Raw genomic sequence first — 13,619 nt, 5'->3', positions numbered from 1 at the left:
ACAACTCTCCTCATCCTCAGCCAGCGTGATCAAGCTGCAGTAACTTTTAAGCGAATGACTTCCATGAAAATTGACCAGAAGAAGTTTAAAAGCTCACCAGCGTGGGCTGGGGGGGGGGGGGCACAACTCCCTTGCTCTCAAAATGCCTCTGTGTAAATGGCAAAAGGGTCATCTTACCCCCTTTCCTTTATGGTGGCTTTGCTTTTAAAGATGCCACCACCAGCCTATTGGTTTTCCCTCACTTGGGAAAAAGATAAAGCCATTTGCAGCTCCTGGAATTAGTCAGTTTTTAGAAGAAGAGCAGCTTGAGGAGATAAGGTTTAAAAGCCCCTGTGGGTCTAGTACTGCAGACAGCAGTTTCAGGGGCTGCAAATTGTTTTAAAAAAGAAAATGTAAGGGCGAGAAATACCCACGTCTGAGTGTCACAGGTACTTTGCCCATTACAAATGCCACATAAGTGTATAGAGAGGAGGGTTTATTATTTGGAACCCACAGTTACAGTGTGAACTACTTTAGTCCTTTATTTAAAAAAAAAAAAAACGCAGAAGGGTAATGGTAGTACTGCTCACTGTGTGTAGTCCTTAAAATGCAATTTGAAGTACAGTGTAATTGCAGCTGACACTTTTGAGTTGGCTTGCTATTTGCTGGAGAAAGTTATCATCTATGAACAAAATGGATCTATTAGGTCAATACTGAGCAGAATGCTTCTCAGAGTCTTCAAACCTAAAGATTTAAACTTCAAAAAGGTGCTTTAAAATTTCCCCCTTTCTTTGCTCATCCTCTTTCCCCATTCCAGAGCTTACTCTGACGTGGGGTGGGGAGAGATCACGCCCTGGTAGATGCCATTGCACTGCACTTTTGCCACTAGCAGAGGAAATATAGCACAGACCTATGGTAGATGGAATCCTTTCTCGTTTTGACCAGAAAGGGCTACTAGCCCTTTAAAGCTAGAAGGAAGTGTCAGGAGTGCATCTGCCAGGCCTGGCTGTAGAAGGCTGGGATGGGCTCAGAGACGAATACTGTGGCAGTGTGTGTGGGTAGACGTAGGTGGTGGGACAAGCAGGTGTAGTTTGCTACAGGAGAGCTTCCCTTAAGGTACTTGTTTTCATCCCAGTGGGCACAGGTGAGCACTTGGCTGATCTTAATACTGGCATTATTTGAAGAGTATTCCAAGGATGGGGCTTGAGGTTATGCTCATCTTGGACCTACTGGTGAATTGTCATCTTATAGAAGATTACCCCTGCCCAACACAATAATATACCATATTTCTTCGATTCTAAGACGCTATCGATTGTAAGACGCACACTAATTTCAGTACCACCAACAGAAAAAAAGCTTTGATTCTAAGAAAGAATAAGCGCGCCTGCGATTCTAAGATGCACCCTGTTTTTAGAGATGTTTATATGGGGGGAAATGTGCGTCTTAGAATCAAAGAAATACGGTATCACATCTTGGATTTCCCTTTCAAGTGCCATCTAGTTATATAGAGTGGGGGACAGAGTCTCCAGGCCCTGAGAAACACACTGCTCACCTCTAAAGAACCGGACATAGTAATAGATTGCTACGCCCAGATCACGGTGGCTATTGAACCACTGTTACTAAGGAAAGGACATTTGAAAATTTTGAGGCCAAAGGAGGGTAACCCATGGTATGATGATAATGCCTGTAGACAGCTGAAACGGGAGATCATAAAACAACACAAACAACTAAGGGACATGGATATTGCCTCACTCCCGCATTCCTACCTGGTTCTGCGTAAGAACTATAAAAAGCTAATCAGAGAAACGAAGCTCGAATATACTAGAATGAAATGGACTCGATTGTCATTAGCACTCCAAAGTAATGACATCCAGATTTTGGCATCTTCTCTCAACCCTAAGAGATGTTTATATGGGGGGGGGGGGGAGTGCGTCTTAGAATCAACAAAATACGGTAATCACATCTTAGATTTCCCTTTCAAGTGCCATCTAGTTATATAGAGTGGGGGACAGAGACACATCACTTGGGGACATGGGGACATTGCAGGGGAGAACCTGAGACAGAGATGCTGTTTTGGGCAGCAGCTCCATGTAGAGTAATAAAACGTAGATCATTCCTAGTAACGCTTCCGTGAAACGAGCTAGCTGTATTTTCAAGATCTTTTGCTTGCTTATCTCTTGATTATTCAGCCGAGACTTCATTCTTTATCGGCACCCTGGAAAACCACCTTCCTATGCTACAGACAACGGCTTTGAAGATAAGGTAAGGAAACTGTAGTATGTCAGAACGGTGTCCTAAGTGGAATAAGACCTGTAGCAACTACGTAGAGTCTGCTCTTGCGACTACAACTCTGGTTCTCTGCAGAAGTGGTTCATACACCATGATTTATAGGGGACTTCTGAGCCACAGGGTGGCCATTATTAGCGTTGGGCAATGTGTTATGATGTTGTGTGTCATTGAAGAACAATAACCCTACAATTCATCTGTGGTGGTAGGTTCTTAGAACGTAAGAAGTGCCATGCTGGGTCAGACCAAGGGTCCATGTAGTCCCACACTCTGACCACACAGTGGCTAACCAGCCATTGGCCAGGGACCAACAAGGCAGGACATGGTGCAACAGCACCCTCCCACCCATGTTCCCCACACAGGCTTACTACCTCGGATACTGGTGGTTGCACTTAGCCATCAGGATTAGTAGCCATTGGCAGCCTTCTCCACCAGGAATTTATCCAACCCCCTTTTAAAGCCATCCAAATTGGTGAACATCACTACATCTTGTGGTAGTGAGTTCCATCATTTAACTATGCACTATGTGAAGAAGTCCTTCCTTTTATTTGTCCTCAATCTCCCACCAATCAGCTTCATGGGATGACCCTGGGTTCTAGTATTTTGAGAGAGGGAGAAAAATGTCTCCCTCTCCACATTCTCCATACCATGCATAATTTTGTAGACTTCTATCATGTCTTCCCTTAGTCTCCGCTTTTCCAAACTAAACAATCCCGGTTGATGTAACCTTCCCTCATAGGGGAGATGCTCCAGCCCCTTCATCATTGTAGTTGCCCTTTTCTGCACTTTTTCCAGCTCTATAATATCCTTTTTTAGGCGTGGTGACCAGAACTGTACACAGTATTCTATGTGTCTTGTTCCTCTTGTTTCTGTCTTTCCATGCGATGGGACTTTTGTGGGCAAGTAACAGCTTTGGGTAGGAAAACTTTAATGGGCAAATCGTGTGGGGAGAAAGGGTAAAATCCAATGAAAGTCCTATTTAGAGTAGACCCGCTGAAATGAATAGGTCTTCAGTTGTTTGTGACTGGCTTAAGACCCATTCATTTCAGTGGGTCTATTTGAAGTAGGACTTCCATTGGATTTCACCCAAAGGGTCAACCTATCTGTGTACTGTGGTCCTGATCCAGATCTCTCTCACACACACACCCCGCGCGCGCACACCCACACACCCCATTGACTGCTATTTCTAAACAAAAATCGAGCTTGCGACATACTTGGGTAACAAATGCATTGTATATTCAAATCCTAGAACAGCCACAGAAAATTAGTTTTTAATTCCTATAGAAGTCAATCCATGGTAGTGCATACCTCATGTATGGTTCCTGGCTGGGTAAACAAAAACCATCAGAGTGTGTTAGCAGTTCCTCTTGCGAAACTGGTTTAGTTCCCCTGGGAAAAAGTCCCTTGACTTGAAATATGTTGTGCCTTGTTTAATGAATGAAATATTTTGGGCCTTGTTTAATAAATGAATAGGGTGATCCTATGGAAAGGAGGACAGGGCTCCTTTAACAGTTGCACAGAAAAGGGAATTTCAGCAGGTGCCATTTGTATGCATGCAGCACCTGGTGAAATTCCCTCTTCTTTCCCACATTTAGCTGCAGGAGCCCTGCCCTCATTTGTGTCTGGTCAGGAGGGCAGGGCTCTTGGAGATTTAACTGTTGTGATGAAGAGGGAATTTCACCAGGTGAAATTCACCATGCATACAAATGCATATCATGCACACCGTGTATACAAATGACACCTGCTGAAATTCCCTTTTAAAGCAGCAGTTTCTGCAGCTGAAACTCTCCCCACGGCCTGAGTTCGATCCCAGCGGAAGCTGGTTTCAGGCAGCCGGCTCGGGTCGACTCAGCCTTCCATCCTCCCGAGGTCGGTAAAATGAGTACCCAGTTAGCTGGGGGAAAGGTAATAACAGCCGGGGAAGGCAACGGCAAACCACCCTGCTTTAAGGCCTGCCAAGAGAACGTCAGCAAAAGCTGGCATCCCTCCAAGAGTCAGTAATGACTCCGTGCTTGCACGAGAGGTTCCTTTCCTTTCCTTCCTACAACTGTTAAAGATACAGGAGCCCTGTCCTCCTTTCCATGGGGTCACCCTATAAATGAGCAAATTGCACATTATGCTGAATGTCATTATAAATTACATCTGAGTTTTAAATCATTTAATTCTACCACTCCCACATACACAGTTTTCATTGTGACAACAGCACATGAGAAGGGGAGCTTTAACTCTTCACTCCTCGGGTATAATCATGTACAGCAGTTAGGGAAAAGCTCCTCTTGGTGTACAGCATCGTGTCCTGCTCTCTGGTATTTCTGTTCCTCTTGCCACCTTCACATGTAATGGTTGAATCAATCCTGTTTGCGTATATTCCTACATGCAGGAGTCCAACACAATAATGATCTTCGTTTCATCCCCCTTATTTTTCATCTCTGCTCACCACCCTGCCCCATATACACAAACACAGGAAAGTTGATTTGCCACCCTAGAATAACTTCCATGGGAAAATAATGTATTTTTCTTGACTGTACTCCTGTGTCATGAAGAGCAAGTCACTAATCGAAGAACTGCAGGGTTTTATGGGCTCATGGCGAGACTTTCGGTACAAAACTAATAATAATTATTTGAGTAAGCTGATCCTTAGTGGTAGTACTTAATGAACCTCTTAACTCTGTTGGTGGGTCACTCTGAAAGCTTTGATGCTATTCCATACATGTGGCATACTTTAAAAGCATGGTTTCTGGGAAGAAGGCTTCACAAGAACCTGGTTGGCAGCTAGAATGCTCATTTCACAACCGTTAACTGTAGGAATTCAACAGCTAATATCCTCAAACTCAGCTGTAGGCACAGACATAATTCAAACGAAGGGGGTTTAGGGTAGCAGGCAAATCTTTCTAAAGAACAGCTCTGCTTTGATAGTGGCCTAAAGAAGTTCCTCGTTAATTCAGCATCTCGTGCCAGTATATAGTAACTTGGGTCCGTTTCATGCTTACCAGCTGTAGAAAACATTTGTAGCACTTTGCTGCCTACTGGCAGTGCCACACGTTATAGTGGAAGTGTTAAATTTTCACATCCCTTTTAATTTGTGCCCATTTCTCTGTTGAGATATGCAGGATGATTGTAGTGGAAACAGAAACCAGTGACTTCTTAATTTTATTCCAAGATGTATGAATCCCCCCAGGTCTCTCCTCCATACCATGTTCCCCCAGGTCGCACATGGTATTAAGTAGGGCGGCAATGTTTAAGCGAGTAATCTGTTCGATTACTATATTTAAGGAATAAATGGTGCCCTGATTAATTGGGCAGACAGTTTACACAAACTGAACATGCCAAGTTACTTAATAAGAAGCACTCCTTTTTCTCTTGCACCCAGAACAAATGCCTTTTCTACAATGCTGCCTCCTATGTGTGCATCATCCAAAACAAATAAAACTCTGTTTTTCCCCTAGAAGCAAATTTATGAAGATTTAACTAGTAGTTGACAAACCTACCTATTGCAGTTTTTTTATTATATTGCAGCCCTAGAGTAAAGACGTGTTCATTTTTTGCATGTTGCAGAATAGAAGGGTTGTTGTTGTTGTTTTTAAGTACTTGTAAGTAATAAGGAAACATTCTGACTATTTTTGTGTGTTGATTTTTTGAGAATCGTAGGCAAAACGACCTAATAAAGCTTTCAAGATACATATATATTTCCAGATACATTTTTTAACATGGGAATTTGTCTTTCAGATTCTGCTATGTTGTTCCAGCAATGGCCATTATGATTCTGTGTATACCAAACCATTTCAGGCAAATGCTGCAATTTGCCAGGGTAAATAAAAACACTCCTTTCTCCATCTTCCTGTCTTAAATAATCAGCTGCTTATTTCCATATATAAATAAAATTAGCCCATTAAAGAAGCTTGTCGTGTGTCTTAGGAGCTCCACATTTTTAGACATTTATCTCAGTTTATAAACCTTTTTAAAGTCTTCTTCTTTGTTTGTCCAGCTGTCTTGTATGAGATCCTGTACAAAAATGTCTTCCACGTGGATGAGGAAGAATTGAGGACAGCTATTGAGATGTTTCGAAGTGGGGCTAAGAAAAACAGAAACAGTGCATCCGTTGGTAGTGAGGATGCCAATTTTGATTGCCTTCCTGAGAGAGCATTCAGAAATTCTCCAGAAAAGAGGTACTCTTTGAAAAGCTGACCATAATAATTACATGTCTGAAAACAAATAATCCTTTGGAGTCATTCACAATAGTTTGTCTCTATGTAAACTTGACATAGGATTAACTTAACTAACAAGTACGTGTTAGTATTTGGGTTTCTGTGAGCCTGGGGTGTTTGTTTGTAAGGCCTCGGCCATATTTATGATATTATATGCCACCCTATAACAAAACATTCTCAGGGCAATAGCGTACAAGATGTTTACAAAGAGAGGGGGACGGGTGAATGTTTGCAACTGTAATTGCAAAGTTATCTTCTGAATACTGGCGGTATTTTGAATTACCACATCATTGTGGATAGGAAAGGCTTTTCTGTTATGCCAGATTTTACCACTTGGTGGCACGATGGTGTTAAGTATTGCAAAGGCTCTGAAATGCTTGTTTTTCAGTACTGGACAGCGACTGCTATTTCAAACCCTGTGTTTGTTTGATTGTTTAGGGTAGAAGAGTGGGAAAGCTATGAGTCAGCCAGTCCACCAGAGGAAAAATGCAAACAAGGCACTGATGAGGCAAAGGTTTGAGACTTTAAGACAAGAGGATCACACACTTCTGAGCATCTGTTCCCCGGGAAACAGAAGACATGATTCTATACCCACAAAACTCCTCCCCATTTGCCTTCCAGTCTGGATCCTTAACAGTACTCTGGTTAAAGACTGCTTAGGCATTTCCCATTCCAAATCCTGCTTTGGGAGGTGGCAAAACTAGGAGCCTGGAAAAACAGCACTCCTTCTAAAAATCATGTGCCTGAAAGCTGTGCTTAAGATACTATTTGTACATGGCTGTGCCACCTTCCTTGATTTGGGTATTCTCCGTTCGACATGCCAATGCTTTGCTCCCCTTATGCCTCTCCCCTTATGCCTCTCTATTCCATCCCAGTTTTCTGTGTGACACACAATGATACAGGTCCCCTTCCTGGCTTTTCTTGTCCACCTTATACTCGTAATATTGTTTTCAAAGGAAAATATAGAGGGAGGTGGCATCTGTATTGCAGTTCTTGGGGTCTGATACCTGCCTCTATCCCCTTTTTTATTGGTGGCTGATAGTAATCAGAACACCTACAAAACCAGGACCATGGATTGGCTTTCTTGATTCCATTTAAACATGAAAGGAAAGGAACCTCTCGTGCAAGCACTGAGTCATTACTGACTCTTGGAGGGACGCCAACTTTCGCTGACGTTTTCTTGGCAGGCCTTATAGCAGGGTGGTTTGCCGTTGCCTTCCCCGGCCATGATTACCTTTCCCCCAGCTAACTGGGTACTCATTTTACCAACCTCAGGAGGATGGAAGGTTGAGTCTACCCAAACCGGCTGCCTGAAACCAGCTTCTGCTGGGATCAAACTCAGGCCGTGGAGAGAGTTTCAGCTGCAGAAACTATTCCTAAACAGTCTATTCCTAAAATCACTTGACCTGTCTCCAGTCCTCCATGTTAGGCTGGTGAAGTCCTATAAATGAACTGCCAGTGGTTAGCTTTTACTAATATGATGCCATAATTATAACACCTTTGCTATCAATCTCCTAAACTTCATATTTGATACAAACTGCTTTTGTGCTGCTGTTGGGACTTTAAGTGGGTACAAAATATAAACCAGGGGTCCCCAACGCAGTGACTCCTCCCATGGCACCCATGAACCTCTCTATTCTCTGCCCCCTTCAGAACTGATTTTTTAAATTAAAACTTTGGAAAATGTTAGAGTAGTCTTCTTTCTCTCCCTTTCTAGACTTTAGTCTTGGTTCTTTCTCTCCCCTCTACCCGTTTTCCTTGCTGTTTCCCCATCCCTCCCAGCCTCTGCCTTCACTGCTGCCTCCAGTAGCAGAGGCAGTAAGCCTGTGTGCACCAGTTGCTGGGGAACATGGGTGGGAGGGTGCTGTTGCATTCTGCTTGTGAGTCCCTGATCAACAGCTGGTTGGCCACTGTGTGAACAGAGTGCTGGACTAGATGGACCCTTGGTCTGATCCAGCATGGATCGTCCTATGTTCTTATGACACGGTTATCATTTGCTATTAGTCCTGATGGCTCTATGCTACCTCCAGTATCCGAGGCAGTAAGCCTGTGTGCACCAGTTGCTGGGGAACATGGGCGGGAGGGTGCCATTGCACCATGTCCTGCTTGTTCATCCCTGGCCGATGGCTGGTTGGCCACTGTGTGAACAGAGTGCTGGACTAGATGGACCCTTGGTCTGATCCAGGAGGGCTCATTGTATGTTCTCCCCACCTCTTTACCTTGCTGTTTCTCCCCATCTAAGCCTCTAGCCTTGCTCTTTCTCTGGCCTCTACCCCTTTGCCTTGCGGTTTACCCTTTCAGGCTCAGTATTCTCCCCTTCTCTTTACTCACTTTTGACTAGCCAGCCCCCCACAGCAACCAGTAGGTGACTCTCCACATCCTCCTTGGGAGCCATTTTGTGGTGGTGCCCACAGCAGTTTCTTAAATTCCCCAATGTGCCCACAGGTTGGGGACCCATTCTTCCCCAACTGGTGATTCCAGATGTGTTGAACTGCAGCTCCCATAACCCCCCTCCAGCCATGTGGGCTGGAGATGATGGGACTTGCGGTCCAGCACACATCCTGAGTGCACCCGCTTGAGGAAGGCTAAATTGATATAGGCTTGCTTGATGATAATAAGTCACAGCCTACAGTCCTTTTAATTTGTTCCATTTTAACTTTGTAGCCTCCGGACAATCCAAAGATGCCCTTTCCTTATAAAGTATTGAAAGCGTTGGATCCTGAGATCTATCGGAACATAGAGTTTGATGTTTGGCTGGACAGCAGAAAAGGTATCTTACGCAAGCCCATGTGTAAAGCGCTGCTTGCAGATTAGGGCAGCGGCACACATTATAATTGCTGTGGTAAATGCAGCAAACACATTTTCATGTGGCCGTTGTGTGTCTGAATAGTTTAAAGACCAGAGTGGTGTCTGGGTTCCAGGGGTGTGTGTGTGTGTGTGTCTGTTTCATGTTTCATGTTTGTTGTGACTTGCTATAGCAATCAAAATGTGCAGCAAAGAAGATAGAATACAATCTCCCCCCCCCCCCAATGAAGATTTGTCGTTTAAATCACATCGGGCCTAATAAACTGCATGTTTACAGTATAGCTTGGAGGCAATTTCCTCTCTAACAGTTGATGGGAGTCACAGCCAATTTTCATTTGTATGTGATGTGTTTTAGGTGTACACTCCCTGAATTAGACACCTCTCTGCCTACCTGGTGTGTGTTTTTACCACTCTTGCCTGCCACCTCTGTAGCCTGGTGAAGCAATTGATGAGAACAACCCGTAGTTCTGGGTTCATATGTAATTACAACTCATGGTTTAAATGATCCAGAGTTGACAACTGAACAACAAACCATGGTTTCTCTTTCTGGGTTGCTTGTGGTTAACAAATCATGGTTTGTTAGCACAGCTGGGTTCACACATCACAACAATCCAGAATTCAGCCATTCATGCCACGGGGCTAGCACTGTGTATGACCCCAGCCAATATAAGGAAGTTTCATGTTTTGAAACCATTATCCTGTTCCTTGTTTGATTAAAAGCAAAATTGCTTGCCTCCAAATGAAGAAAGCCTGAAGGCTTTATATATGAAATTAAAGGATATAGAGAGAAACTAATTCACCCTATTTATATTAGCGCTTCTATTAGCATCACATTAGCAGTTGGATATGTATCATCCTTTGCTGGTGCTGCAATTTTCTGATATGTCAATAGTGCAAAATCCCCCCAAACCAAAATTCAAGTGATGTATTATAGCACTTCATGGAGAGTGAATGCATGATACCTAGCTTAGGTTTTCTTTTTTGATCTCCCCTTGTAGAATTTCAAAAAACGGATTACTTGGTCTTTGCTGGAAGGCAGTACTATTTAGGAGACAAATGCCAGGTTAGTCCTGTATGCTTATATAGTAAACAGTGGTTTGTTCAAAGCAACATTTATCATACGTTCCAATTAAGGCGTACGGATGGCTAACGGACATGTCTTCCATCTGGAAAAGTTCTCTGAAATAACTTCTCTTTAAAGCAGGTGTGCAGAAGTTCTTTCAGGTTGAGGACCAAATTCCATTTTTAAAAAGCTCTTGGGGGGGGGGAGGGACATGCCAGTGGTGAGTGGTTCCAAAGGCAAATGGAGTGGGCCCAGAATACTAAAAATACCAGCCTATTAAAGCTTAAGGCTCTCAGTGCCCATACAGAAGGCTTAGGAAAGGAATTTTGACCTTTTAGAATGTGCAAAAACATTTCGCAAAAGCCACCACCAAATGTTCTGTGGTTAGGGAAAAGATGCCAGGGCAAGGGAGTGGGGCTGTTTGGGAAACCCCAGAGGGCTGTGCCCTCCATGCATAACATTCTGTATCCCTGCTTTAAAGTGTATTCAGCGCAACGTGGCGCTGTAGGGGAAGCTCTTTTAAAGCTCACCTTGACGGTAAACTCTAGATAAACCCAATTCTGATCTGCTCCTGAACCTGCGTATCTGTGCTGTATGTCCTCCACAGGGCTAATTGCCAAGCTTGGGGCAGCCTTGAGGTTGCGTCCCATCTGTTTTTCTAAAGAAGTCCCAGATAAACGGAACCCTTTGTTGAAGGCTCTTCCAGTCGATTGCAGCGTCTGACCTAGAAGGCAGTCACTTTGATTACTTCTGCCCTCTGTCTTCAGGGTTGACTGTCTGGCACTGCACGCCGGGTCTGTCCTCTTTCTGGGTCTGCACAGAAGCTGTACTGGTGCAGTAGCATCAATTTGTATTTAAGCTGCTAAATCACTTAGTAGTACTAAATTATTTTAAAATGCCGGAACCAGAACTGGTGTGATAGCGAGACTTTGTATTTAAGCTGCTAAGTCACTTAGCACTAAATTATTTTAAAATGTCAGTGGAGGCCTGGATTTTCATAAGACAAGAAAAGAATACAGGAAAAGCTGAGAGGGACAGAAAGCTTTTAAGGTGAGAGGGAGTTTGGCTGCCTAAATGATCACTGATTTTTGAGCACTGTGTTCAGCATTTTTTGAGTTCTCTGTCTTGTGTTACATTAGAGACATGAATTGTCTTGCATTTTTCTGGTCTTATAACTGTGTGTACCGTTAACCAATTTTGTCTTGCTACCCAACTCACTGTTTCAAGCTCCCTGCTGCCCAAATTTTCACAGTCTCCCCTTTTCTGTATTCTGGCTGACATTCAGCGCTGTTGATTTACTGTTCAGAATACAAAAAGTTTATGAGAGTGGAAGGTTCTGACTCCTTGACTTTCAGCTATAAAATAATTTTCTATCCCCATGTCTGCACAGGCTGTCTCGAACTTAAATGTGTTGGTATGATCTCTTGGTCCAGCTCAGTAGTGTCAGAGTAGTGAAGTCATAAAGAGAGAAGCTGTAGAAAAATCAGACTTGGAAAGCATCTAGAGAATGTGTAATATCTTGCTCTAGTCTTCAACTTTGTCCAATCAAGGAGCTCTTTTGCTCCATCCAGCAGAAGGGAACCAACTATAAATAGTTGATCATATGCATTTTATTTATTTACATGCCACCTTTCTGTTCTAAAAACAGGGCCATGCAAAGTGGCTAACAGAATAATAATCCAATCCAAAAACAATTTTAAAACAGAGCAGGAGATAAGGATGAATATTTAAGACTCAGAAACCAGTCATTGTGTTTTCTTCGAGTATTTAGAAGAAACACATATTTTTAAAGTGACTGTATGCCTGTAAGCCAAGCCCAATTGCAAACAGGTTTTGAAAGCCTGCTCATTTCTGTAAGTGGCTTGCCATATAGTACGGGGAGGCTGCTGTTTGAGAAAGTAAAGCACAGAGGCCCATTGGGCAGGCCGGACTCCTTTGTATAAGTCCTGTCCCAGGTGATGTGGCTAGATGGGTCATTAGGCTGACCTGATTTAAGGCAGTTTCCTGTGATGATGGTCTTTTTATAGAGGAGTACTATGTAGAATCATAGAAAAGTAGAGTTGGAAGGGGCCTATAAGGCCATCGAGTCCAACCCCCTGCTCAGTGCAGGAATCCACATTAAAGCATCCCTGACAGATGGCTGTCCAGCTGCCTCTTGAAGGCCTCTAGTGTGGGAGAACCCACAACCTCCCTAGGTAACTGATTCCATTGTCGTACTGCTCTAACAGTCAGGATGTTTTTCCTGATGACCAGCCGGAATATGGCTTCCTATAACTTGAGCCCGTTGTTCCATGTCCTGCACTCCGGGATGATCGAGAAGAGATCCTGGCCCTCTGTGTGACAACCTTTTAAGTATTTGAAGAGTGCTATCATGTCTCCCCTCAATCTTGTGATGCATCTTGACATGCTGCAGTTTGGATTTACTGGTGATCAGTTAGTAAGGTCTTAAGCATTGTTAAATAGTTGTAATTTGGGGAGAGACCACAGCTCACTGGTAAAGCACCTGTTTCGCATGCAGAAGGGTCCCCAGTATCTTCAGGTAGTGCTAGGAAAGAATCCTACCTGAAACCCTGGAGAACTGATGTCAATCAATGTTAGGAATACTGGGCCAGTGGTCTGATAACGACATCAGGCAGCTTCCTATGTTTTTAATCCAAGTTAGATCAGCTTCATCAGGACCTGATTAGGAGTAGTGATGGGCAAACTGAACCTATCATTATTTGCAATTTGGTCACCAAGTTATGAATCTAATATTTTAAAAGTTTGGCCAAAAGTTCTCTGTTACAAGGTTTTGAAACGATAACAAATTTAAAGTTATTGTAATGCAATGTGGTTTTAGGGCCTTTAACTTCTTTTTAAAGGTAAGAGGCTCCTCCAAGGAAATAGTGGGAATAGCTCCTGCTAAACACTTTCAAAATAGGTCTGGAATTGTCTCTAGAAATGGTGCCATGTGATCATGTAATATTGTTTCCAGCGGCTCTTCGGGAGGGAAAATGGCAGCTATGTGTCTTCCTTTCTGTGAAGTCCCTGGAAACAATGTTACATCAACAATGTAGTGCAACTTGTAGGCACCATTTTGGTCTAGTTTTGAAAGTCTGTGTCAAGAGCCACGCTTCCAACAGGAGAGACTTTTAGCTTTAAAGAGGCTTGAGAAAACAAAGGAAAATAAGATTAGGAAGTTCTCAGGACATCTGGTATTTCTGTAAGCCTACTAAGATCATTTCCCAACAATGCAGACTGTGCAAGACAAGTGCAGAAAATATAAATAAACTTGGTTTGAT

The 13,619-nt window shown here is 43.3% G+C and overlaps 2 protein-coding genes across 2 annotated transcripts in view; one reads left to right on the top strand and one right to left on the bottom strand.

The window, feature by feature from the left end:
* LOC134409340 (putative bifunctional UDP-N-acetylglucosamine transferase and deubiquitinase ALG13) overlaps positions 1–13,619 on the top strand; it is a 49,039-nt gene that overhangs the window by 5,400 nt on the left and 30,020 nt on the right. The window contains exons 3-4 of the mRNA XM_063142051.1: positions 9,135–9,240; positions 10,274–10,338. Coding sequence (XP_062998121.1) covers positions 9,135–9,240; positions 10,274–10,338 — 171 coding nt within the window. The remainder of the gene's footprint in view (positions 1–9,134; positions 9,241–10,273; positions 10,339–13,619) is intronic.
* Positions 1–13,619, bottom strand: part of CAPN6 (calpain 6) — a 325,901-nt gene that overhangs the window by 286,335 nt on the left and 25,947 nt on the right. The window lies entirely within an intron of this gene.

This window comes from Elgaria multicarinata, chromosome 15 (genome assembly GCF_023053635.1).
Source record: "Elgaria multicarinata webbii isolate HBS135686 ecotype San Diego chromosome 15, rElgMul1.1.pri, whole genome shotgun sequence".
Taxonomy (NCBI): domain Eukaryota; kingdom Metazoa; phylum Chordata; class Lepidosauria; order Squamata; family Anguidae; genus Elgaria; species Elgaria multicarinata.
Note: the sequence above shows the minus strand (reverse complement) of the source record. Positions and strands in the feature narration are given on the sequence as shown.